This window comes from Dipodomys ordii, unplaced genomic scaffold, assembly GCF_000151885.1.
Source record: "Dipodomys ordii isolate 6190 unplaced genomic scaffold, Dord_2.0 Scaffold20, whole genome shotgun sequence".
NCBI classification, from domain to species: domain Eukaryota; kingdom Metazoa; phylum Chordata; class Mammalia; order Rodentia; family Heteromyidae; genus Dipodomys; species Dipodomys ordii.
This window is the reverse complement of record NW_012267236.1, coordinates 6,654,906-6,682,848: the sequence shown is the minus strand read 5'-3', so window position 1 is coordinate 6,682,848 and position 27,943 is coordinate 6,654,906. Positions and strand designations below refer to the sequence as shown.

General features: G+C 38.4%; 1 protein-coding gene across 2 annotated transcripts; it reads left to right on the top strand.

Moving 5' to 3' along the window:
- The first annotated feature begins 155 nt into the window (after positions 1–155).
- Positions 156–27,943, top strand: Ppp1cb (protein phosphatase 1, catalytic subunit, beta isozyme). Of its 2 annotated transcripts, none has more exons than XM_013013662.1 (9): positions 156–242; positions 499–641; positions 11,392–11,523; positions 13,562–13,792; positions 15,355–15,459; positions 17,351–17,422; positions 20,069–20,220; positions 23,399–23,533; positions 26,116–27,943. In XM_013013662.1, the coding sequence occupies exons 2-9, from the start codon at positions 590–592 to the stop codon at positions 26,218–26,220; spliced, it is 984 nt and encodes a 327-aa protein (XP_012869116.1). In that variant the 5' UTR covers positions 156–242; positions 499–589; the 3' UTR covers positions 26,221–27,943. The 2 variants fall into 2 exon arrangements, with proteins under 2 accessions (XP_012869116.1, XP_012869115.1); XM_013013661.1 differs by lacking the exon at positions 156–242 and adding an exon at positions 268–352.

Here is a 27,943-nt window from a genome sequence, read left to right as displayed (position 1 = left end):
TCGGAAGGGGGGCACGCACCAGCGCCGCGATTGCGGCCTCGGGGCGGGAGAACTGGGCTCACTGCGCTTGCGCCTTTCTCCGTGCTGGGGGAAGGGAGAGTAACGCGCGAGATTGGGGGGCGGGGGGGGAGGAAGAGGAGCGCGGCGCGCATGCGCGGAGCTCTGCGTGGCGCGGCGCAGCGGCGGCGGGCTGGCTCTGTGGAGCTTGAGTGGCGCTGCGGGTGGGGCCGTCGGCGGCGCTGGTGAGCTTTGCGGCGCTGGGCGGTGCCGAGGATCGGCGGAGGAGGAGGAGGAGGTGGTGGTAGTGGAGTAGGAGTAGAAGGAGGTGGCGGCTTCGGTCTGACGCTGCCCGGTTCGTGGGGGGCCCGGGCTTGCTTGTTTGTTTGCTTGTTGTCGCGGGTGTCTCGGGGTGCGCGCGCCCGCGGCTCGGCGGGGCGGGGGGGGCGGGCACGGGGAGGGGGCGGTGGGACCGGGGTCGAAACGCCGCGTGACTCGTAGGTGAGAGAACGCCGAGCCGTCGCCGCCGCCGCCGCCGCCGCCGAGAAGCCCTTGTTGCCGCGGCCGGGAAGGAGAGGCTGGTGCCGACAAGATGGCGGACGGAGAGCTGAACGTGGACAGCCTCATCACCCGCCTGCTGGAGGGTGAGTGGGGGTCCCGGGGCCCCGCGCCCTTCTCGCTCCGCTCGCCGCGGAGCCCGGGCGGGGAGGGATCCCTGCCCGCCTAGACACGTCTCCGGAAAGGCAGCGCCGACAGCCCGGGGCCGCGGGAGGAGGACGGGCAGGCCCGGAGCCCGGCCCCGCGGGCCCCGGCATCCAGGCCGGGTGAGCCCGTGTTCGGGGCCGCCGCGGGGCTCCCTTGGCCTTCGGGCCGTGGCCTCCGGTGACCTTGCCGGGCAGGGGTGAGGATGCCCGGAGCGGACCCTGGTGCACCCGTGGAATGTGTGTCTCTTCTCTGTTCTCTTTGTGCGTTGCCCTTGGCTGCCTCCGATTGTTGTGCTGGCAGTGAATTTTCGCAGAAACCCTCCTCCTCCTCGGCAACACGGGGGCATCCGTTCTGTGTCTCTGACTTTTTTTGTTTTTCCTTGTTACAAATGGACTCTTACAAAGAGAGGAAAGAAAGGTTAGCGAGTTTGTCTACTGTGAATGCTATCTGTCGTAAAGAAAACAGTAAACCACATTCTTGAATCGGGTTGAAAATGCACGTAAGCGACTCGAAATGTGTGGGTACGCTTGGTAAAAAGGCTTGTCTCTGTGGCTTGGAGATTTAACAGGCTTGAGTAGTTTTAATTTGTGCACAAACTTAGTAAACGTCTGTTGTAACGCTTCTCTGGGACTTAAGCAAAGGAATGTACAAGTCTCCCCAGCATCTAAAGTTTGGGGGGGGGTGGGCTTCGTGTTTTTATGGATTAGTTTCGTTTTGGTGGGAACAGACATAAAGGAGAAAGATAAAAAGATGGGCTGGCCAGGAGTTAAATGTATTGATCTGTCGCAGGATATTATTCAAAATCGATGCAGTATTCGTCCCTTTACCCTAAAATTTGCGTCATCACTCCTGTCCTGCGAGTGTGTAGGAAAGAATTTAAGTCTTTTAAAACCAATTAAAGGTGCCGCCTTTTTCCCTCCACCTTTGTAGGATTTCATCTGTAATGCTATTTGTTTGCTTGCAAATTGCCCGAAGGTAAATTGCGTACTACCGAAAAGCATTAGTACGTACCTTTGGAAATTCACTAAAGAACATTGGAGGGTGGTCGGGAGGGGGTCGCTTTCAATGTATGATTGAACATCGGTGCTGAGTAAACCCCTGTGCAGATAAAGCAGTGTATTTTATTTGCTCCACATGGTGAAAGCCTCACTGCAATCTGAAGACTGGAATAGGAAGCAAAAGTTTTACCAGGAACGCTTCTTATTTACCTTTTTCTTTATTACCAAGTTATTCCTGGGAGGCCCACTGGTGCTTGCAGTCAGTGTTCACCACCTATGACTTTGTCTGAGGAATTTGGGGGGAAAATTATATTTGATAATTGTACATGGTCTACAAGGAATGTAGTTTAATTTTTTTTGTATCTTGTTAGTCCTGAGAGGAGTGTAAGCCTGCCATCGTATTTTTTGCAAATTTAAAGATTTTGTAAAAGCTCATATTTGTCTCAACTTTTTTTTATTTTCGACATATTCATATGCTTAGTAAGCATAAAACAGTAGATGCGGGTATTTAACAACGTTTGGCCTGCAACATTTTGAGTCAGATCTTTTTATGATGACAAAAACTAAAGAAGCAGTACTAGGACTCAAGGTTATTAGAAAAGAAGACTGGGGCAGAGTCACCTAGGTGGTTTCATTTTAAATGTTCAGTTCGGGTTGTGTACACTGCTTCCCCCGCCCCCCTTTTTTTTTTGGTAAGCATTCTAATCCAGATACATTTCCTTCTTTCAACTAATGTTTCTTGAACTCCTCTGTGCCCAGCACTGGGGACCTAAGGTTAAGACACAGTCTTCTTGTGCAAAGAGCTTCTAGTCTAAGCAAGTGATTTCTGCCTGTTCCAGCCTTTTCTCTGTTTCTACGTTGAGCATACTATTTATTGGTGAAGTTTGGCTACTTAATTCTGCTGAAGCAGATTTAAGAACAGTAGTGCTTCCCAGAGTTTCTTAAGATTCCAGTTTCCTTCTCAGTCTAGACCCCCTTTAGAGATCTTGTATTAAGTAGACTTAGATTTTAGATTTAGTCTTCAAAAAAAAAAACCCACTATAGGTAAACCTTGGTTTTCAGTGATGCTTCTGCCTTAGCTAAATATCTCAGATTAAAGTAATTGATATTTTGTAAAGCTGCCTAGCATACTAGCTATGAGTAGATTTGTGGGGGGGAGGGGTTGCTTGTTAAATAGCTCAAATCAAAAATTGACCAGCCAAAAATACATAATTACAGTTAAAAGAATAAATTTCAAGAGAGCCTACCACAGCATTGACACTACAATTAATGATACATTGTGTTTTTGGAAAATGTTACAAATGGATATTATGTGCTGGCACTACGAACAATTAAGTGAGGCCGGTAATATTTCTGAATTAGCTAGATTTTAACAATTGTACAATGTGTCAGATTGCCAACTAGCTATAAACATTTTCAGTAAATACCTTTTTTAGGTTACTTTTTCTATTTTTGGTGGGCTTATAATTGCTGTTTATATTTTCAGTGTTTTAATTTGTGTTGTTAGTTAATATAAAACAAACCTACTGGTGCATTATTTGGACGGTGTATGTTTCTCCAGTATATTTTCTTGAGTTGAATTTTACTTAGAACAAAGAACGAAAGGCTTCTACCACTTTTAGCCTCTGTGGTGATCCTGTTACCACATTCTTGTGGCTTTTGACTGTTTAAATTGAAACTAGTTCGTATCCATTAAGTGCTTTTCACTTTTGTTCCCTAAAACGTTAGGGTGGGAGTGCATGGCACAGTCACCTGGGCAACTTAGTTCAAAGTATAACTTCTGAGTTTATTTTGTAGGAAATGAAATGGGATGAGTAGAATCTGATGTGTCTGGGAGGAAGTTGGTATGGAAAACTGCTGCTGGGTAATTAAAACAATTGCATAGTGCCAGCTCTGTTGCTAGTCTTGGACATGATCCCAGTATTAACCTGGGACTGTACTAGTTGATAATGTCTATTATGAATCATATATTTGATATGAAACTCTTTAGATTTACCTCATAAGAGTAAAGTATTTTACAAACTTGGGACATAGAGAAGTAAAAAAGTTTTTTAAAAGGTTCTCCATAATTGTATAACTCAAGGATGCCACTTATTGAAGTTTTGATATATTTTTATGTCACATGCTTTATATATAAGGGGGAAGGGTACAGTACTGGAATTTGAATTTAAGGTTTCATGCTTGCTAGGCGATGTCCAGGCAGATGTTAGAACACTTGAGCCACTCTTCTAGCCCTTTTTTCTCAATTTGTTTATTTGGTGTTACTGAACTCAAGGTTGGAGCTTGCTAGGCTGGTACTCTATACTACTTGAGCTTTGCAGTATGATAGGATACTTTTATGGGGGTGAGGAATTGTGAGTGTGTGTGTGCACGCGCGCGCGTGTGCACGCACACACACATGTGCAAGCACACCAGTCCTGAGGCTTGAACTATGGTCCTGGGCACTGCCCTGAGCTGCTTTTGCTCAAGGCTAGCACTCTGCAACTTGAGCAACAGCTCCACTTCCAGTTTTTTGGTAGTTCATTAGAGATAAGAGTTTCATGGAGTCCTGCCTGGGCTGGCTTCCAACTGTGACCCTTGGATCTCAGTCTCTTTTGTAGCTAAGATTACAGGCATGAGCCATCAATGCCCAGCTCCTCTTCTTTTTTAATGACAGGTTTTGCTGAAATATAACTCACATAACATGCTGTTTGTCTATCTGAAGAGTGTAGTTGAGTGATTTTTAATATAGCCAAAGTTTTGCAACCATCACGATAGTCAACTTGAAAAGAATTTCACACACATACTCCCAAAAGTTCTGTTCTCAAAAACATACTCTCCTTTTTTCTTCATCTCTCTTGTCCCAAGACCTAGGCAAACACTAACTTGTTTTCTGTCTGCAGATTCCCCTATTGTGGACATTTTTAATAAATGAAATCATACACCATGTGGTCTCTTGTGACTGACTTTTCATGTTAAGTTTAATCCATATTGTAATATGTATTAGTACTTTTACTGCTGGATAATATTCCATTGTGGATATACTACCTTAAAATACTTCCTTTTAGTTGATTTGTACTTGAGTTGTTTTCCCTTTGAGTGTTGTGTAAAATGCTGTTCTTAACATTTATGTACTGGTTTTTGTGTGGACTTTATGTCAGTTTTCTTGAGAATTTAGCTAGGAATGGAATTTTCTCTGTTTAGCTTTTTGAGGAATGTCAAACTGCTTAAATCTCCTTTATTGATTGACCTGTTTAATTTTGATCCAGCAGTCTAAAAGTTGGGAAATTTGAAGGAAATGCTAGTTCTTCTAACTACCTCCCTTTCCATAGGGGAGGTGGTATATTGTGTGAAGATTCAGGGCTAGACTTGTTAGAATAAAGCATGTAAAAGAGTAGAAACCACCTGAGGAATACTTTCCTTTTTTCTTCTGGGTGAGATAAAGATAGTGACATTTTTTAATTGATTCATAATTAGGATTTTTATTTTTAACCTCATTACTTCATTCTAGCAATTGAAGGAGTCACATAGATGTTTAATTTTGCTGTTTGCAGAGTTGGATGCTTATCTGTAAAATGTCTAGAGCCAAGATAAGGATTAATTATGTTTTAGAAGTTATTTAAATTTGAGTTAAATGTGAGTTACTAAGTCTGACTTGAGTTAAGAATGTATTGATTTGCTTTTCCTATCTTATTCTTCACACTTACCATTTAACAGAATATGCATTCTGAATTACAGTAGTGGCAAATGATAGAAATTCATAGATTTAAGGTATTTTAAAATACTGATTAAAATCATATTGTTTCTGAAATGTAGGATATACCCAAAGTCTTGGTACATAAGGAGGTCAGAGAACAAATGGTTTGGAAATGTTAGTAGGTAAGTCAGCCTTGAATTTTGGTGGATACTTCTCATGTAGACTATATGACAGTGCTGGTAATCTTACTGCCTTTGTACTATTATCCACGTGTGTAGCACTGTGATTTATTAAGGTATGGGTAACCTTCCTGAAAATCACTGGCCTCAAAGCTCTCCATTCTCAAATTTGCCAGTTTGACACAGTTTATTTCACTGTAAAAAAAAAAATGTATTCCACCAGGCACCTGGGGCTCATGCCTGTAATCCTAGCTACTCAGGAGACTGAGATCTGAAGATTGTGGTTCCAAGGCAGCCCAGGCAGAAAAGTCCAGGAAACTCTTATCTCCAATAAACTTCACTCAGAAAAAGCTGGAAGTAGTGCTGTGGCCCAAGTGGTAGAGTACTATGCTAGCCTTAAGCACAAAAAGGCTCAGGGACAGCACCCAGGCCCCGAGTTCAAGCCTCAGGACCAGCAAAAGAAAAAAGAAAAATTGTATTCCAAGAATGTTAATCAGAATATCACTGAGTGACACAAGTTCACATCTGGTCAATTACAGGGTAACCGAAACACTCATTTAGTACTTGACTAGTACCATTTTAGTGTAATACCTAATACCACATGCTTCTTCTGATGTTATATCTAACTGTAATTAATAACTCAGTTTAAGTTTTTAAAAAGTAAATTTAAAAAGACTCTTCATAGATACTTGTAGATTGATTTGTTCAAATAATGCAGCTGTTCAAATAATTGGGCCAAACTATGAAAAGAAAATGAGTAAGAGCCAGGCACAGGTGGCTCACACCTGTAATCCTAGCTACTCGGGAGGCTGAGATATGAGGGTCATGGATGAGACCTTTTTTTTTTTTTTGTCGGTTGCAGGACTTGAACTCTGGGCTTGGGCACTGTCCCTGAGCTCTTCAGCTCATGGCGAGCACTCTACCTCTACCCCTTGAGCCACAGTGCCACTTCCGGTTTTCTAGTGGTTTATTGGAGATAAGAGTCTCATGGACTTTCCTGCCCAGGCTAGCTTTGAACCACGATCCTCAGATCTCAGCCTCCTGAGTAGCTAAGTAGCTAGGATTACAAACGCGAGCCACCAACGCCCAGCTCCGGGAGACACTTATCTCCAATAAAACACTAGAAAAACCGTAAGTGGCTCTGTGGCTCAAGCAGTAGAGCGCTCACCTTGAGCTGAAGAGCTGAGGGACAGTGCCCAAGCCCAGAGTTCAAACCCCATGACCGACAAAAAAAGAAAAAGAAAATGGGTAAGAAACTTGGAACTTGTCAGTCAGAAAAGAATAAAATAAAAAATAATGACAGGATAAATTCTATGGCTTTCAAATCAAAGCTACAATAGTTACATGAATCCTGAATAACTATTGTTTTACAAAAAATAGTAATATGGATACAGTGCCTTGTATAATAAGAATGACGATTTGTGTATATTATAATATCAGCTCTGATCTATTTCCTCTAGATATTGAAAATGAAAGTACCTACTTAAATGTGTGTGGTTTTGCTTGTTTACCAATCCTGGGGCTTGAACTCAGGGCCTGGGCATTGTCCCTGAGCTGCTTTTGCTCAAGGCTAGCACTCTACCACTTGAGCCACAGCACCACTTGTGGCTTTTTCTGTTTATGTGGTACTGAAGAATCAAACCCAGGGCTTCACGCATGCTAGGCAAGCACTCTACCACTAAACCACATATCCAGCCCTTACATGTGTTAAGATTCAAATGGTTTTCAACACTTAAAAGGTCAGAAAATGTTAGTTGTTGTTGTTGGTTAGTGTAAATCTAAACTAATAGATGATAGACATCTCTGTATGCTTTCTCATACAGTGCTAACTTTTGAGAAGACTCTTTGTTGAGAGTACCTACCCAATAGTGTATCTTCTACTTTTTGTCTATTGTATATATTTCCTTATTGGGCTGGGAAGGTGGCTCAGTGGTAGAGCACTTGCCTTGCATGCCTGAGGCCCTGGGTTTGATTCCTCAGCACCACATAAGCAAAAAAGAAAAAAGCTGGAAGTGGTGCTGTGGCTCAAGTGATAGAGCGCTAGCTTGAGCTGAAGAGCTGAGGGACAGTGCCCAGGCCCAGAGTTCAGGCCCCACAACTGGACCCAAAAAAAAATTGTATATATTTCCTTATTTATGTGTGTGCATTTCTTTCCTGTTCCCTTTATCTACAGCTTATTATCTGGATTGTCATACCAGTATTGATTCTGAACCAGATGAAGCATCATTAGATAGAATAAAATGATGAAAAGTATTTTTAGGAAATTATGTTTTCTTCTGGCATTAATGACTAAGGCATTATATCTTAAGCTTTGAGTCTTATGCATGGCTTTGTGACATCAATTAGTCATTTGGGAACTGGTTAGACTCATACAGATGTCTGTTGGAAAACATGCGATCAGAAAATCACATTTGTTAATATTATTGACAGTATCTAATCAGAAGAATCCTCAAGAGTATATGTTAGATATGTAAGTCTGAATAGCCATATTTTGTCAGTAAGAAGTATTCTGTGAAAAAAAAGCAACTATATCAGCTTGGAACTAAACATTTTGTTGTGGTATGCAGCAAAAGCATTTTAGGATACTTTCTTTTTCTGTTTTCTCATATAGAATATATTAGGTTTAATAAAACTCACTTTTAACTGCTTCGTTGGGCATTGTTAAGTGAAGCTGGCTTTCTTTGTTTCATTGCAAGTACATGGCAGTGAACTACATATAGCTTGCAGTGTACTTTGGTTACCTCTGACTTAGTGTATGTTATGGTACCAGAAGTTTAACCCATCCTTGGTTTTACCCCATGACTGCAGATGTCAACACAGTGAAAAGGGAGAGCCATAGTGCTAGGGTACTCTCTATTCCTGAAATGTCCAACCCTCGCTTATATATCTGTTACTTATAATCTTATTATTGAGCCACACTTCTGGTTTTCTAGTGGTTTATTGGAGATCAGAATCTCACGGATTTTCCTGCCTAGGCTGGCTTTGAACAGTGATCCTCAGATCTCAGCCTCCTAAGTAGCTAGGATTACAGGTGTGAGCCACCAGCGCCTGGCTTTGAAATGATTTTTTATTTGGTGGAGAATTCATGAAAACTGTAACCTATTCAAAGAAACATTTATTTACATATATGTTCTAGAGAATTAGGAATATTATACAAAGCTCCCACCAGGCAGATTTAGAATGAATTAAAAGTTTATCAACTGCCTAATTATTTTACTTAAAAACAAAATCCCATATTTTAACCCATGGTAAAAAACCCAAAATTTTGCTTTTATCATCTAAATAAAAGATAATTTTTTGCATTCAATATGGAGAAATTGCCTCTCAAAATTTAGGAAATCTGGATTAACTGCCCTTATTGTGTAGTGTTGAGTGAATGGGAACTGAGTAAGTTAAAGAAGTTAAAGTGTCATTAGTGAAGGTTACAAAGATTTTATGAAGCAGACAGCCAAGATGATTGGATTTTTTTTCTTCCTTGCTATCCTTTCTGTTTGAGAGAAAGCAGCAAGAAAGAACTTGCTGGTGAAAGTACTGATGGTTAGTGAAAAATTTGTACATACAGCATACAAAAACATAGATCATGTATTTCAAAAGACAAACCTGTGTTGGAAAAAAAATAAAATACTTGGAGTTGTTGCTTGAGTACAATTTTCTGTAATTATGAGAATGGAATTCTTTTGATGAAAAAGTACATTTTGCTTAATAAGATTAGAAATTAGTGTTCTTAGTCATCAATATTGGTTAAAAATTGGATTACATGTGGTCATCTGTTGATTCTCATCTGTAATGAGATTTTAGGTATTACAACTTGAAAAATGTCTCTTTATACAGATAGGAGCTGTAAATATTGTCAGGCACTAGTCAGGAGGCCCAGAACTGAGGATCACAGTTCAAAGCCAATCTGGGCAGAAAAGTCCTTGAGATTGTTATCTCCAGTTAACCACTAAAAAAACCAGAAGTACAGAAATGGCACTAGGCTCTACCAAAAATATTCAGCCCTCAGTTCAAGCTCCAGGTCCAACTCATACAGGCACAAACACATATGCACACATACAAAATCACAATCATAACAAAACTATCATGATGAGCTATCACCATGGGACGAGTTAGGGTATTCAGTTTTTATTACTGACAAATATTCATAAAACTGACAATAGCAAGTGAAGGTAACTATTGCTACTCTGCTGGTTTGATAACAAGTGATAAATGTTTTTCTACAGAAAACACTACATAGACTTTTTTTTGGAGGGGGGGGGTTGGTCATGGGGCTTGAACTCTAGGCCTGGGCACTGTCCCTCAGCTCTTCAGCTCAAGGCGAGCATGCTACCACTTGAGCCACAGTGCCACTTCCAGCTTTCTGATGGTTTATTGGAAATAAGAGTTTCAAGACTCAACACAAAATCAAATAGATGATCTCACAGAAACTGTTTACAAAGGTCCTGTTTTAAATTTAAGGACATAGAATAGTACATTTTAAATTGGAGAAAAAGTAACATGTACATGTTAAAGAAAAGGAAATTTCTGTAGAAAAGCAAAAATTTTATGAACACTAAACAATTGATGTATTATGATTGTTTTATAATTTAGATTTGTATTCAAAATTATTTTAAAATATTAATACTCGGTGTTTGCAAAGGGTAGAGTTTTGTGAAATTACAAGTTAGTATAACTAAGCTTCCTCTGAACCCATTAATTGGATTCCGATGTATAGATATAACTAGTTAGTCAAGCGCACACGTCTGTCTGTCTGTGTTTGTCTTGTCTGTCTTGCATCTTGAATTCTGGGCATAGGCCCTATCTGTGAGCTTTGTTGTTCAGTGCTAACTCTGCCACTTGAGCCACAGCTTCACTTCTAGTTTTTTGGTGCTTAACTGGAGATAAGAATCACATAGTCTTTCCTGCCTTTTTTTTTTTTTTTTTGGTCAGTTGTGGGGCTTGAACTCTGGGCCTGGGCCCTGTCTCTCAGCTCTTCAGCTCAAGGCGAGCGCTCTACCACTTGAGCTACAGCGCCACTTCCAACCTATACTGTCTTTTAACCTCCCTCAGTCCTCAGATCTCAGGCTCTAGAGTGGCTAAGATAACTGACATGAGCCACTGGTGCTCAGCTTAATTGGCATGTTTTCTAAAACATGTTGGTGTATTGTTTGTCTTACCTCTTTTTTGTGGTACTTATGTTAAGATATTGATGGAATGTTACAGCTTGTACACATTAGGGGCCTAACTTTTTTAAGCCTGACTTGGTGACCTGACAAAATAATCAGCAATTTTTAGCAAGAAATTATGTTTTGCCTAATTATAAATGAGAAGTAATAGGGGTACATGATCTGGCACATCTTGCTTTTTTAAAAAACAGTAAATTGAAGTGGACATTGCTTAAATTCTTGCTGATAATATTCCAAGGAAGTATCTCAAATAAAATCACTGAAAACCACTTTTTTTTAATCTCCTATTCTTCATAGCCATGGGTTCTTAGTGATGATATTCTGGCTTCATACTATATGCTAGACTTACTTTGATGGGTGAATAGGGCAGACCCTTAAAATGCTGTCCCTGAAAGAAATTTTTAGGTCTCTTGGGCTGCTAGGCCAGAAGTTGGTTGCCAGAGAGCCAAGAAGGCTATATTTTATTGAGAACAGACTTGAGGAACATTGTATGGAACCAGAAACATTGGTGATGAAGCCCAGATCATAAAAGAATCCTATTACCCACACAATTCAGTAGGACACTTTAGCTACATGAGTGACTTTTCTGATCTGCAAAAATAGAGGAGTAATTCTTTTTTAAGGATTAGGATACATTTTAGAAAACTAACTTGTTCTGTGCCTTGTTTTATCAGTACGAGGATGTCGTCCAGGAAAAATCGTGCAAATGACTGAAGCAGAAGTTCGGGGCTTATGTATTAAATCTCGCGAGATCTTTCTCAGCCAACCTATTCTTTTGGAATTGGAAGCACCACTGAAAATTTGTGGTATGTAATGGGTGCAGTTGGGAAAGGTTATAAAACAAAATTGAAACTTAAAAATGACAAGTTATAGCCGGGTGCTGGTGGCTCACGCCTGTAATCCTAGCTACTAAAGAGGCTGAGATCTGAGGATCACAGTTCAAAGCCAGCCCGAGCAGGAAAATCAGTGAGAGTCTTATCTCCAATAAACCACCAGAAAATTGGAAGCCGAGCTGTGGCTCAAGTGGTAGAGCACTCACCTTGAGCCGAAGAGCTGAGGGACAGCACGCAGGCCTAGAGTTCAAGCCCCATGACTGACCAAAAAAAAAAAAAAGACACGTTATAAACAAGAAGATGTTTGATACTACAGGCTAAAAGATTGCAATTCATAAATATAGCATTCTTAGAATAAGGAAATAAAAATACAGTAAGAACAAAAAGAGACAAACGTTAGGAGAAATTTAAATGATCAGTAAACGAAAGGTCCTCAGCCTCACTAATAATCAAGGAAATGCAATTTCAGAGAAGTCCATACTTCTAATCTGATTATAAGAATTATCAAATATTGATTAGTGCTTTCAGTGATATATGGAAATGAGCAGTCCAGATCATTCTAAATTCTGTGGATCAGTTTTGTAGGTCAGTATGGCAATATCTTATAACTTTGCTGTGATTATTTAAATTTTTGGGGTTTTTTTCCTATTATTTTTAAGGAGTTGCCATTTAACAGTCTTAATTTATTTTTAAGTCTAACAGTGGCTTTTGGCCCAAAGCAAAAACTTACATCTTAGATCTCCTTGTTAAAACCACAAAAAAAAAAAAAAACCTGTTCTACAGGAAGTATCATTTTTCTGTAGTTCTCAGCCCCTGAGTAGCTAGGATTATAGGTGTTAGCCATCATGCTCAGTGCAATGATATTCCTCACAGTGACCATTAGTGTTCATGATATAACTTTTTAATGCACTTAGATCAGCTTTTGCTCAAAGATAATTGTGTACATGCAAAATTTTTCCTTGTCTTACATGTTTCTTAGTGATCTACAGTCATACCATACATATAACTTGCAGGCATGTCACGTGGTTTTTTTGGGGGTTTTTTTTTTTGTTTGTTTTTTGGCCATTCAAGGGCCTGAACTCTGGGCTTGGGCTCTATATCTCAGCTCTTCAGCTCAAGGCTAGCATTCTAACACTTGAGCCGCAGCGCCACTTCGAGCTTTTTCTGTTTATGTGGTGCTGAGGAGTCGAACCCAGGGCCTTGTGCATGTGAGGCAAGCACTCTACCACTGAGCCATCTTCCCAGCCTTCATGTGTTTCTTAAATACTGTTTATTTTTCTTAGTGGTTCATAAAGTTGTGTATTTGGTGTTCCTTTGTGTAGTGCCCAGCTAATAAGTAAATATTTGTTAAATTAATTTATTATCTTAGCATATCACCTTTAAGAAATAAGAAGTTTGGAAATTGCTGAAAAGATCAATCACTTTTATGAAAAGCAAATGTATTCATAGGTGATCCTAAAATTTCAACAGCATGCTTCTGTTGTCCAGCATTTTGAAACGGTATTATAAGACATGTTACCAGACCAAGAAAAAAATCAGCATTCTTTGGAATGTTACTTAATATAGAAATAACTTGAAGGTAATGGAAGTTATTTGTACTCTTTCTTAATTCTTGATTTTTGGTATAACAAAGTAACTAAGTTAAACTATCAGATATTAAGAGTAGCTGTATCAGTTACCTTGTACAAAAAAAAAAAAATACCCTAAAGCTATAACATTAATTTACCATCAGTTTCTGTGAGTCAGAGAATTCAGATACAACCTTTGCTGGATTCTCTGGCTCTGGTTCTCTCATAAAGCTCCAATAAAGGGTGATCTGGGACCTCAGTCATCTGAAGGTTCAACTAGAAGTAGACAGGCTATTTTGTTATATCTTGTTTGTTAGAAACAAATCACTAGGTATAGCCTATACTTACGGGGGAAGGGATTGCATAAGGTTGTGAACATTGGAAACTATTTCATAGAAGCAGCTTTAAAACAATTTTTCTAAACTAACTTGTTTTGTTTTTAGGAGATATTCATGGACAGTATACAGATTTACTGAGACTATTTGAATATGGAGGTTTTCCACCAGAAGCCAACTATCTTTTCTTAGGAGATTATGTGGACAGAGGAAAGCAGTCTTTGGAAACCATCTGTTTGCTATTGGCTTATAAAATCAAATATCCGGAGAACTTCTTTCTTTTAAGAGGAAACCATGAGTGTGCTAGTATCAATCGCATTTATGGATTCTATGATGAATGTAAGTGAAATCAAAAACTTTGAAAAGTAATTAATGGGAGCATTTCCTAATAACCATTTCAGAGGAGTTCCTTCAGTTCTTGAGCAGAGGCCCAAAAAGAAGAAACTGAAACTAGGAATATGTTCGTTTCTTGGAATCTCCTTGGTCATGTTGCCTTAGATTGATTACAGTTTAGTAGCCTTTAGAATTCTTTTGTGTGTATGTGTGTGTGTGCCAATACTGGGGCTTGAACTCATGGCATAGGTACTGTCCCTGAGTTTTTTATTTTTGTTATACCACTTGAGCCACAGCTCTGGTAGTTAGCTGGAGATAAGAGCCTCATGCACTTCCTGCCCATGCTGGCTTCAAATTTTGATCCTCAGATCTCAACCTTCTGAGTAGCTAGGATTATAGGTGTGAGCCACCACCACCCAGCTGAATTTATCTTTTTTTTAATGCTAAATTATCCATTGACAGGAATGTACCAATATTTAAGACAGATTACTCTCCATGGTTGTGGAACTTAGATACTTAGGAAAGTGTTTGCATTTGACTTTATATTGCATTTTTTAATTCTGTAGTATACTATGTGGTTTTCCTTGTTTAAATTAAAGAGTTGAAGTATGAAGTACATCAAACTATTAACTATATTACTAAAGTTATGTCAAAAATAGAAGTATATAGGTACATTCTTGAAAGATAAAATAGAGGTATGAAGATTTTTGAGGATATAAATGACATCAAATGCAATAATTCATGGGACAGTTGCTTGTAAACAGTTTGAGTTATACTTACTTATTAAGAATCAAGTTATACTGTACAAGCATAAGAAATTAGTACTTTTGTCTTTCATCCTTCCTCTGGCTGGGTAGTAGGTATAAAGATGAACATGTGCTTGAGATTGTTTTTGTTGTAGCTAATTAAGCAAGGCTATGGGGAAATTATAGCTTTGTGTCTTTTTACTTGCTATAGTGCCAAGTTGTAATTCATGCAAAAGTGAAAACTAGTTAAGTACCTCTAAAAATTTCATTTCCCTAGGTTTTAAGTTTATATCTACTACTCAGTGCACTAGAGTCAAAATTGACAGTCTCCTAAGGAACCCCTTTCACTTCTGCTTACTTATTTGGCTAGGTATTTAATTATGTTCATGTTAAAGGGAAAACAATCTAATAATTTACTAGATTATTTCAAAATGAGTGTATTATGGTGATCTTAAAATAAAAAATTGATGTATTTGATTCATAAAATGCCTAGTATAATCTCTGGTCTTTACAGAAGATACTGAATATCTTTTTTAAAGCATATTTAAATAAAAAGCCTACTTTTTAAAAGTATGTAAAACTTTTTTTTCCTGTGCTATGGCTCAAACTCAGGGCCTTTTTATGCTGTGCAAGTGCTCTTCCACTGAGTTACATCCCCAACCAATGAAATTTGTCATAATAACTTTTTATTCACGTACAGGGGGAAAAGTTGATAATTAAGCACAAAGAAGAAAATAAAAACTATTCATATTCTATGGCTTTGAGATAACTAATCAGAACAGTTTGAGTTTTTTTATTAATTCTAAATGCTTTTTTTTATAGGCAAACGAAGGTTTAATATTAAATTATGGAAGACGTTCACTGATTGTTTTAACTGTCTGCCTATAGCTGCCATTGTGGATGAGAAGATCTTCTGTTGTCATGGAGGTAGAGTAATCCATATGTCTGCGGAGTTTTTACTATTCTTATGCTCTGAAAAGATTTGCAACAAGATGCTCTGGAGAAGCTGGGAATGTGGCTTAATTGGTAGAATACTGACCTAGTAAGCCCCAGGCCTTGAGTTCAAACCCCAATACTACAAAAAATAAAATAAAGATCATCTGGGGAAACAAATAGTATTTGAGTTAAAAGTCTATTAATACTTTTAAGCATACTTAAAGCTTTATGATTATTATAATTATAAAGAAAATAGAGGAGCCGGGCGCTGGTGGCTCACGTCTGTAATCCTAGCTACTCAGGAGGCTGAGATCTGAGGATCGAGGTTCAAAGCCAGCCCGGGCAGGAGAACCGTTAGACTCCTATCTCCAGTAAACCACCAGAAAACTGGAAGTGGTGCTGTGGCTCAAGTGGTAGAGCGCTTGCCTTGAGCTGAAGAGCTGAGGGACAGCGCCCAGGCCCAGAGTTCAAGCCCCACGACCGACAAAAAAAAAAGAAGAAGAAAATAGAGGAGCTTTCTTTAAAGAATTTCTCATATAAAGAAGACAACTAGATATTTAAATATCTTCCATTTATATCAATTTGGTATTTGGGTTTAACTGTAACAATATATCAAATCTGGTGAAAGATTCCTGTGAAATCAGTAAAAATTATTATCTTCTGCCTATATTAAATACTTTTGGTGAGAATCTAAATGTTTTGAGTTTAATATTCACATATTAAGAGTTCTAGACTTTGTGCAGTATGTCAACTTTAGTCCTAATAGTAACTCTCTTGGTAAACTGGTAAGCCATTTAATGACTTGTGAAAAACATTGAAAATTCACTTAGAAAATGGTGTACATCTTGTGCTTGAGAGGCTATAAAAATATATATGATCTGGTTATAGTGAAGGGTTTCAAAGCATATAGGTAAATTATATTTATGAAACATTACGTGATAAAAGGAATTTGCTTATGTTAGTAAGATAGTAATTATGACAAGTCAGAATTGGGAGAACATTGTTGGGCAAATGTTTATGAAGGCATGGATTTAGGGGATAAATACAATCTTAAAACAGTAAAAAGATCTTGAAAAAGTATGTTGAGGGACTGGGAAGGTGGCTCAGTGGTAGAGCATTAGCCTTGAGCTGAAGGGCTGAGGGACAGCGCCCAGGCCCAGAGTTTAGGCCCCACGACCAGATCCGCCCCCCCCCCCAAAAAAAAAGTACGTTGAGTTCAGAGAATGTGCAAGGACTGGCCCTATGTGAATGTCAGGTTTACATTGGGGAATGATGAAATAAAATTATAGAATACTGGGCCTAGAAGTTCATTGAATGGTTTAGTAGCTGACATTTTTGTAAAGGGAAGAAATGTAATGAAAATTATATAGGAGAAGAATTTAATGTGGAAAAGTGCTGAAAAAAATAGATGCAGGGGCTGGGAAGGTGGCTCAGTGGTAGAGCGCTTGCCTTGCATGCCAGAGGCCCTGGGTTCGATTCCTCAGCACCACATAAGCAAAAAGAAAAAAGCCAGAAGTAGTGGTGTTGCTCAAGTGGTAGAGCGCTAGCCTTGAGCTGAAGAGCTGAGGGACAGCGCCCAGGCCCAGAGTTCAGGCCCCATTACCGGACCCAAAAAAACAAACAAAAAAATAGATGCAATGATTACTCCTGATTTTTGGTAGTAAATGTTGTATACTGACAAAAATTCACTACATTAATTGAAATGCATTTTCCTTTGATATAAGGCATTCAAGGAATTGTAAGTTTTGTACATTAGTATGGCTAAGAATATAAAATATGAATGTTTAGCTTAATGCTTTGTGATTATCTACAGGAGAAAAACAGTAACCAGTACATAAGTTCTGTTAGATATCAAGACTGTATCTCATCTTTTTATTTATAGGACTATCACCAGACCTTCAATCCATGGAACAGATTCGGAGAATTATGAGACCTACTGATGTCCCTGATACAGGTAGTATACAAAGAAGTTTAATTACTTTGTGTAAAATATTGACATATTTGAACCTAATTATATTTAGTGAAAGTAGGATTAATTTAATAAAAGATCTCTTTGTCTTTAAGCTTACTATATATGACTTTATTTACTGTAGCATAAAATACTTTATTTTTCACTAGTTATCCCCCAAAGTATGTGCAGAACTTCTTAATGTAGTTCTATCAGATTTGTAACTGAAAAGATTTCACTGTGAATTCTCCTTAGTTACCTTTTTATCTTTCCAAATTCCTTCACTATTCTTGGTATTGGTATGTCCTTTGAAAACCAATTAAATTATGCCTGTTGCCTGCGGCTTAATTTTACAATCCTAGCTAGTAGGAGGCTATTTGAGAATCTCAATTGAAAGCCAGCCTGGGCAGGAAAGTCCATATGCGACTATTATTACCAATTAGCCATCAAAAAGTCAAAAGTAGAGGTCAGCCTCCTGAGAAGCTAGGATTACAGGCATGAGCCACCATTGCCCAGTATAGATTTTTTTTTCAAATGTTAAAACACTTTCTATGAAAAATATCCTTAAGAGCCACTGTACTTCTTTAAAAATTTAGTGCCATCACCTCAATATCTACCCATAGTCTTGATCTTACAGTTTTACTTTTACCCATTAATTTACATACTAGGCCACTAAAAAGTTGCTTTCAGCTGGGTACCAGTGGTTCATGCCTTTAATCCTAGCCCTTTAGGAGACTGAGATCTGAGGATCACAGTTCAAGGACAGCCTGGACAGGAAAGTCTGTGAGACTCTTACCTCCAGTTAGTCACCAGAAAACTAGAAACTATGCTGTGGCTCAAAGTGATAGAGTGCTAGCATTGAGCAAAAAGAGCTCAGGGAAAGCGCCCAGACCCTATTGCCCACCAAAGGTGGGGGGAAATGTTGCTTTTGCTGGGCGATGGTGGCTCACACCTGTAATCCTAGCTACTCAAGAGGCTGAGATCTGAGAATCTCGGTTCAAAGCCAGCCCGGTTTATCTCCAATAAACCACTAGAAAACCGGAAGTGGCACTGTGGCTCAAGCAGTAGAGCGCTAGCCTTGAGCTGAAGAGCACAGGGACTGTACCCAGGCCCAGATTTCAAGCCCCACGATGAACCCAAAAAAAGGTTGCTTTCTTCAAGGTCTGATAAGTCTGTCAAAGTAGCATATTAGTCTTTTCCTTACTACTTTAGTTCATGTACTTGTAATCATGCCATTTCCTACTTGATAGTTCTTTCCCCTTTCAGAATACCATTACTATATTAATCTTTTCCCTTTGTTCTAACCATTACTTTTCAATATACTTTTCAATGTTTTCCTCCTCCTCTGGCTCTAGTAAATGTTTACTGGTATAGAGGGTTGAACCGAGAGCCTCACTCTTGCTCTAGGGCAGATGCTCTATCACTTGAATCATTTCCTCTGTCTGGTAATTATTTAGATTCCTTTGAATTCATTTAGGTAGTAAATGAACTTTTTCTCAATCCCTCCTAAAATTTCCACTACTTGTTAAGACTATAAAGATTCTCAATTTTTTTAGCACTGACATCTTTTCCTAGAGTTACTGATAAGATTTTATTCCTCCACCCTAGTTTTTAATCCTCTATGCCTCAACATGAAATGGTTTCTTTCCTCAAATTGACCTATAGACTAATGCAATTCCAAAGAATGTTTTTAATGGAATTAGGCAAGTGGCTTTTGAAGTATGTGGAAGAACAAAGAATTCCGTAATGGGGACAATCTTTAAGGAAAAAATTAAGTGGAAATCTTAGCTCCACCAAATGTAAAGACTTAACTAAAAAGTTGTATTTAGCAAGTTGAGGATAAGTAAGATAAAACTGAATATAGTGGTACTCAGAAAAGGTCTGGCTTTCTAAAGAAAGGATCAACTGCTGGGCACCAGTGGCTCACGCCTGTAATCCTGACTACTCAGGAGGGTGAGATCTGAGGATCATGGTTCAAAGCCAGCCCAGACAGGAAAGTCTGTGAGACTCTTATCTCCAATAAACCACCAGAAAACTGGAAGTGGCACTTTGGCTTAAGTGGTAGAGTGCTCAACTTGAGCTGAGTGACAGCACCTGGACCCAGAGTTCAAGCCCCTTGAACAACAAAAAAAAAAAAAAAAAAAAAAAAAAAGACATGGCTATACAATCAACTATTCAGGTAATGATGCTGGATTATTCACATGGAAAACCTGTACATAAGAGATTTCCGTGTACGCCGGGCGCCGGTGGCTCACGCCTGTAATCCCAGCTACTCAGGAGGCTGAGATCTGAGGATTGCAGTTCAAAGCCAGCCTGGGCAGGAGAGACAGTGAGACTCCTATCTCCAATAAAGGACCAGAAAACCGGAAGTGGCGCTGTAGCTCAAGTGGTAGAGTGCTCGCCCTGAGCTGAAGAGCTGAGGGACAGCGCCCAGGCCCAGAGTTCAAGCCCCACAACCGCCAAAAAAAAAAAAAAGATTTCCATGTATTTATTTACATGATTGCTTTAACAAAGGAATAAGATAGAAAGCCTGGAGTACTAAAGAGCAGATTGTCATTGTTCATTAAAGAGTAAGAGTAGCATAAGAAATGTGCTATAGATACACTTTATTGAAGTTTTGATTTTTTGTTGCTATTTTTCTATTTTCTAAAGGTTTGCTCTGTGATTTGCTGTGGTCTGACCCAGACAAAGATGTACAAGGCTGGGGAGAAAATGATCGTGGTGTTTCTTTTACTTTTGGAGCTGATGTAGTCAGTAAATTTCTGAATCGTCATGATTTAGACTTGATTTGTCGAGCTCATCAGGTATGAAATATAAGAAAGATTCTTGAATATTGTATTTGTTAAGTTTACATTATCCATTTTATTTTTAAGCAAATTAAGATCAAAGAAAGGTAACATGACTTACAAGGAAAGCAAATAGGAGAGACAGAGCTTACAATTTAATCAATGATTTGTTAACCTTTTCTCACTCTATTTGAAGCATTCCCAAAGAGGGTTTGTGTGTGTGTTTGCACACGCACAGGCATGTACATGCCAAACCTGGGGCTTGGACACCCAGTCAGAATGCTCTCTCTCACATCTCTTTTTCACTCAAGGCTGGTGTTCTAACACTTGAGCCACACATACACTTCCAGCTTTTTACTGAAATTGAAGATAAAAATCTCACAGACTTTTCTGTCTCAGCTGGCTTTGAACCAGGATCATCAGATCTCAGTCTCCTGAGTATTTAGGGTAACATAAGTGAGCACCAGTACCTAGCTTTAAAGGATTTATTTTTGTAGTACAGTGAAGTTCAACCTCAACAAAATTTTCAGTGTTGATTGAGGGAGGTTTTCTGGGTGCTGTTCAGATTTTTTATGTGAACTTTATGGATAACAGTCAAATGTTATTCATAGTCATGTGGATATTGTTTTGTGCTTAGGAAATTATAAGAAATTTTTTAAATAAGGAATTTAATAGAAATCAGAGTATTATTGTTTAACTCTTTTAGCTGTGATAAAATAATTCATTGGAAAGCATATCTAAAAGTCTTTTTTTAGTTATTTGTTTTTTGAGACAAGATCTTGCTATGTAGTCCTGGCTGGCTTTGAACTTGAAATCCTTCTGCTTCTACTTCCCAAGTGCTAAGATTAACATGCCCTCCTTTCTTGGCCAACTTTGAGCAAAATGTATTGAATAAATTATAAGCTATTCCACAATTTCTTTTCTCTGGGGCTAAACCCTCTTTGATTAACCACTTCTACCCGTCAGCATGATTTTAATAATAAACAAGTGACTGGTTTCTTCTTCCCACACTATGCATCATATCATATGTGTGATGTTTCTTAGTAATGGAATGAAGGTATATATAAATCCTTTGCTTTTGGTTTGGTTATTTTTAATCAATAAACATATGTTTAATTTTGGTAATTAAGCTTTCTGTTAGATTTCAGAACAGATTTGCTAAGTTCTCTAAAATCCCCATTGATAATTAGACTTTCAGCCATAAATATCCACTATCCAATGGTCTTTCAAATATAATAATTTTAAAACATCAATTTTTGTTTTCATTTTAAAATTTCATATTATTGAACTGCCTTAGATTGCATGTTGCTTTCCAGAAACTGCTAAAGTCCTATTGTGCTTAATTTTAATCATGTTACTTCCTTTAAAAAAATGTTTGAGGGCTGGGAAGGTGGCTCAGTGGTAGAACACTTGCCTTGCATGCCTGAGGCCCTGGGTTTGATTCCTCAGCACCACATAAGGAAAAAGAAAAAAGCTGGCTGTGGCTCAAGTGGTAGAGCGCTAGCCTTGTGCTGAAGAGCTGAGGGACAGCGCCCAGGCCCAGCCCCAGGCCTGAGCCCCATGACCGGACCCCCCCAAAAAAATGTTTGAAAGAATGAATAGCAGCAAAAACCTAATAAATATGTACTAAGCTGGGTGCTGATGGCTCACACCTGTAGTAACTAACTGCTCTGATCTGAGGATAGCACAAACAGGGAAATGTGTGAGACTCTTATATCCACTTAACCAGAAAGCCAGAAATGGAGCAATCTCTCAATTGGTAGAGTGCAAGCCTTTAGCAGAAAAGCTCAGGTCTTTTATATATAAAACTTATTGAAATGAACTCAGAAATGGAAACAAGAGATCTTTTCTTCGTTGTTTCTGTTTTCTGTTCTGTCTTATCTGTCTTTGGGAGGGCAAAGGGGGCACAGAAATGGAGAGATAAAGGTGAACAAATACAGCAGTGGTACTTACTAGACACTGTGTTGAAAATGAACTATACAACTTGTGGGTGGGAGCAGGAGGGAAACATGGAGAGAGCAAGAGAAGGGGTGACACTGTCCAAAAAGAAAAGTACATATTACCTGACTTACATAAGTGTAACCTCTCTGTACGTCACCGTTAAAATAACATTAAAATAAATTAATTAAAATTAAAACTGACATCAAGAAAAAGAAACTAGGCGCTGGTGCCTCATGCCTATAATCCTAGCTACTCAGAAGGCTGGGATCTGAGGATTGAAGTTCAAAGCCAGCCCAGGCAGGAAAGTCCTTGAGACTCTTACCTCCAATAAACTACTCAGAAAAAGCTTGACATGGCACTGTGGCTAAAGTGGTAAAGTGCTAGCCTGAACATAAGCTCATGGACAGCATCTAGTCCCTGAGTTCAAGCCCCAGGACTGGCAAAAAAAAGAAATGTACTGAATGCCAAAGACGTCATTGTGCTGAAGGTCAATGTGGTGGTCCCTTTTTTTTTTTTTGGTCCAATTGTGGGGCCTGAACTCTGGGCCTGAGCGCTGTCCCTCAGCTCTTCCGCTCAAGGCTATAGCACTCTACCACTTGAGACACAGCGCCACTTCCGGCTTTTTTCTTTTTGCTTATGTGGTGCTGAGGAATGGAAGCAGGGCCTCAGGCATGCAAGGCAAGCCTCTACCACTGAGCCACCTTCCCAGCCCCTCCCTTTTTTTTTTATCAAAGGATACCTAAAATAGATTACAAAAATTAACTCAATAGTATATGTTAAAACACTGTTTTGCATGCTTATATGGTGTTTTCCTACTTCATATTGTACAACAGAAATAAATTACTTAAATCATTTAGGAATTGACATCAGATTCTAAAAATTGTTTTAAATTAGTTAAGGAAAATAAATATATAAAAATTCAAAAGCCAGACCTCAGTACCTCATACCTGTAATCATAGTTATTCAGGAGGCTGAAAACTAGGAAGATTGTGGTTGAAAGCTGAAAAATCTCTAAGACTCTGTAAAATAACCAGGCTAGCAAAAAGCTGGGGTAGAGAAGTGGCTTAGCAGTAGAGCACAATCCTTGAGCAAAAAAGCTTGGGGACAGTACCCAGGCTCTGAGTTCAAGCCCAGGACCAGCACCCTTTCGGAATCACAACTTCCAAAGTAAGGAGAGCAGAGCTTTTAGGTTTATTAACATAGATGGTTAAGAATTTTCTTTTAGTAAGTGTTTCTGTCTTTTGACATTTAACAGGTGGTAGAAGATGGATATGAATTTTTTGCTAAACGACAATTGGTAACCCTATTTTCAGCCCCAAATTACTGTGGCGAGTTTGACAATGCTGGTGGAATGATGAGTGTGGATGAAACTCTGATGTGTTCATTTCAGGTATGACATAAATGTAAATTTCTAGCAATTAGAAATTAAAACTATCATCAGAATTTTTTTTAGACTTGTGATCTTTCCTTGAATATATTGTTGAAAATTCCAAAGTGATAATCACTCAGACTCATTAAATATTTCAAGTTTTAGTTAAAAAGTTAACAGCTTTTTGTCAGTTGTGGGGCTTGGGTGTTGCCCCTGAGCTCTTCAGCTCAAAGCTAGTGTTCTATCACTTGAGCCACACTACTCTGTCATTATCAGAAATGGCTTTGATTTCAGCATGGAATTCACAAGACCAAGTCAGTTGGATGATTCTTTGTTTTTTTTTTTTTCTTTTCTTTTCCTTTTCTTTTTTTGTTGGTCATGGGCCTTGAACTCTGGGCTTGGGTGCTATCCCTCAGCTCTTCAGCTCAAGGCAAGCACTCTACCGTTTAAACCACAGAGCCACTTCTGGTTTTTCTAGTGGTTTATTGGAGATAATAGTCTCATGGACTTTCCTGCCTGGGCTGGCTTTGAACCGAGATCCTCAGATCTCAGGCTCATGAGTAGCTAGGATTACAGACGTGAGCCACTGGCACTTGGCTTGATTCTTTGTTTTCTTTTTGATTTCCCCCCACTTTTTTGGGGGGGGGACCTGAACTCTGGGCCTGGGCGTTTTTCCTGAGCTCTTCAGCTCAAGGCTAGTGCTCTACCACTTGAGCCACAGCGCTACTTCCAGTTTTTTTGTGTTGAATTGACAATAAGAGTCTCACCGACTTTTCCTGTCTGGGCTGGTTTTGAACCGTGATCCTCAGATCTTAGCCTCCTAAGTAGCTAGGATTACAGGTGTGAGCCATTGGTGCCCAGCTACAGCCTTTTTTGGTATATATAAAACATGAAGATTTTAGCAAACTTAATCATTTCTGATTTAATTGTTGAATAATTACTAAAGAATGCAGTGCATGTCTGGGAATGTGGCCTAGTGGTAGAATACTTGTCTAGCATGCATGAAGCCCTGGGTTCGATTCCTCAGCACCACATAAACAGAAAAAGTCGGAAGTAGCGCTGTGTCTCAAGCAGTAGAGCGTTTGCCTTGAGCTGAAGAGCTGAGGGACAGCGCCTAGGCCCAGAGTTCAGGTCCATGACTGGCAAAAAAAAAAAGACTCATGAGCAACAAAAAATAAATATTTTCTATAAAAATAACAAGTGTTGCTGAGTGCTGGTAAGTCCATGAGACTCTTATCTCCAATAAACTACCAATAAACTAGAAGTGGTGCTGTGGCTCAAGTGGTAGACCACTAGCCTTGAGCTGAAGGGCCAAGGGACAACACCCAGGCCCAGAGTTCAAGCCCCACGACTGACCAAAAAAAAAGTAACAAGTGTTTACAAGGATTATAAGCAATTCAGAACTTTATACATAAGTGGTAGGATTGTAAATTGGTACAGTTGCTATGGAAAAGTTCAGCAGTTCATCAAAAGGTGAAGCATAAATACCTAGAAATTTCATTCCTAGGTATATATACATGAGAAATGAAAACATATGTTCATGCAGAATCTTGTACGTTATGCAAGTAACTTTTAAGGAAATGACCCCAAATCCCTAACAACAGTGGGTAAATAAAATGTGGCATATCCATACACTTGAAAATAAAATTTAGCAATAAAAAATGATGAAGTTGCATGCTATAGCACAGGGGAACTTTGAAAACAAAAGTGGAGAACATATGTGTCACATAAATGTTCATAATAACTAAGTCTTTAGAATCATAAAGTAGATTGGTGATTTCTTATGGTTATGAGGATAAGGAGAACAGGAATATGGCAATAGGTATAATACCATAAATGTATATGCTAAAGATTTATACACTTATAGTGGGTAAACTTTATGGCATAAAAATTTATTAGTAAATTTTTTTAATTAAGATTCATTTATTCAAGCCGGATGCTCTTTGGCCCCACGCCTGTAATCCTAGCTACTGAGGAGGCTGAGATCTGAGGATGACGGTTCAAAGCCAGCCCAGACAGGAAAGTCTGTGAGACTCTTATCTCCAATAAACCACTAGAAAACCGGAAGTGGTGCTATAGCTCAAGCGGTGAAGTGCTCACCTTGAGTTGAAGAGCACAGGGACAGTGCCCAAGCCCAGAGTTCAAGCCCCACGACCAACCCCCAAAAAAAAAGATTCATTTATTCATAAAAAAATAAAGTCTGAATAACTTGTGGCTTAAAGATTAATTACCCTGCCAAATCACTGTCAGAATTATTAATTCTTAGGACTTTTGCCTCTCAAACCAGTATTATTTTCCTCACCATAGGGATGCACTAATTTGAGAAAAATACAACTTAATTTAAAGGTTGTATTTGTTATTAAGATATTAATACAATGTTGTAAGTGTTTAAGTATTTGCACTTTGTGTATATACATACTCACACACTAAAGATTAAACTTGTGGAACTTGTATGTGCTAAGTAATCGAACTATACACACAGGCCTTACACATTCTTTTTAAATACAAGATGTTTGTAGAACTTTGTTTTTTCTACACTTTCATTGAACTTTTACAGTTTTCATTTATTGAAAGAATAACATTGTTAAATTATGTATTTTAAGATATTGAAACCATCTGAAAAGAAAGCTAAGTACCAGTATGGTGGACTGAATTCTGGACGCCCTGTCACTCCACCTCGAACAGCTAATCCACCGAAGAAAAGGTGAAGAAAGGAATTCTGTAAGGAAACCATCAGATTTGTTAAGGACATACTTCATAATATATAAGTGTGCACTGTAAAACCATCCAGCCATTTGACACCCTTTATGATGTCACACCTTTAACTTAAGGAGACGGGTAAAGGATCTTAAAATTTTTTTCTAATAGAAAGATGTGCTACACTGTATTGTAATAAGTATACTGTTATAATATTCAAAAAAAGTTAAATCCAAATTTTCAAAATTATCCATTAAAGTTACATCTTCATGTATCACAATTTTTAAGGTTAAAAAGCATCCCAGTTAAACTAGATGTGATAGTGAAATCAGATGAAAGCATGATGATCCATCTGTGTAATGTGGTTTTAGTGTTGCTTGGTTGTTTGATTATTTTGGGCTTATTTTGTTTTGTTTGTTTTTGCTAGAATAATGGCACCTATTTTAATTTTTCCCTAAACATTTTAAAAAGTGAAATATGGGAAGAGCTTTAAAGACATTCACCAGCTTTTATTTTCCTTTGCTTATCTACTTATGTACCTGTTTGATATTACTAAAAAAAAAGTATGCCTCATTACAGTAAGAAGAAATTTTTGAGATTGATAGTTTTTTAAAAAATGCAAACTGTCCAATCCAATGATTTTAATCAAGCAGTTACTGGGCAAACTTTACAGCTAATAGTGAATATTTTGCTTTTTACAAATTGCCACTGATTTGAATTTGTGCACTCTAATTTTAACTTATTGACACTCTATTGTGCAGTAGCATTTCATTTAACTTTAAGATAAGGCTCATATAGTATTACCCATCTAGTTGGTAATGTGATTATGTGGTACATTGGCTTTAGATTTTAATTCGCACGAAACACCTTTTGGCATGCTTAACTTTCTGATAACACCCTCACCTGTATTGGTTTTGATTTGGGGGGGTTTTTGTTGTTGTTGTTTGTTTGATTTTTAGATCCACAAAACATGAGAATCCTTTTTTGACAAGCCTTGGAAAGATGACACTATTTCCTTTTCCTAGCCTCCATACAAAAAGGATGTATTTAAATGAATGCTGGTCAGTGGGACATTTTGTCAGCTATGGGTATTGGGTGCTTCACTGTCTTAATATTGCCATGTGAATGTTGTGTACGATTGTAAGGCTGTGTCACTAAAGATTTTTATTGGTTTTTCATAATCAAAGGTATTGTATAGATATGCTTTGTAGTGAACTATAGTAGCAATAATTTCTGTACATGATCAAGAGTTTATTGCAGCATTTCTTTTCCTGTTCTGTTTTTGTTTTTGTTGTTGTTGTTGTTGTTTCCTTAAGGTTAGCATTAACAAATGGCAAGGACTAGGAAAATCAACAAAGATTTTAGAAGGAGACTTTACAGGATACCGATTTGTGATTCTGTGGATGTGACACTATCGGATGTGATTCTAAAATCTTTTATTGAGCATTGTCAAATTTGTAAGCTTCATATGGATGGACATAATATTTATAATGCCCTTCTAAATTTGCTACCATAGATGTGAAATTCTTGACCTAAATGTCTTTGAAAATGTTGAGAATTCTGTTTCTGTTACATTTTATGGTTGGCGCATTGTATTACTGCAAGAAATATTTGATTTTCACAGTGCAAAAGTTCTTTCAAATGCATATGTCTTTTTTTTCTAAATCCATTTGTTTTAAAGCACATTTTAAATGTAGTTTTCTCATTTAGTAAAAGTTGTCTAATTGATATGAA

Excerpts from the sequence above, each read along its gene's own strand:
- Ppp1cb (XM_013013662.1), top strand. The coding sequence starts at position 590 with ATGGCGGACGGAGAGCTGAACGTGGACAGCCTCATCACCCGCCTGCTG. Across the intron at positions 17,423-20,068 it reads TACTGATGTCCCTGATACAG|GTTTGCTCTGTGATTTGCTG; the intron begins GTAGTATACAAA and ends TATTTTCTAAAG. Across the intron at positions 20,221-23,398 it reads TGATTTGTCGAGCTCATCAG|GTGGTAGAAGATGGATATGA; the intron begins GTATGAAATATA and ends GACATTTAACAG.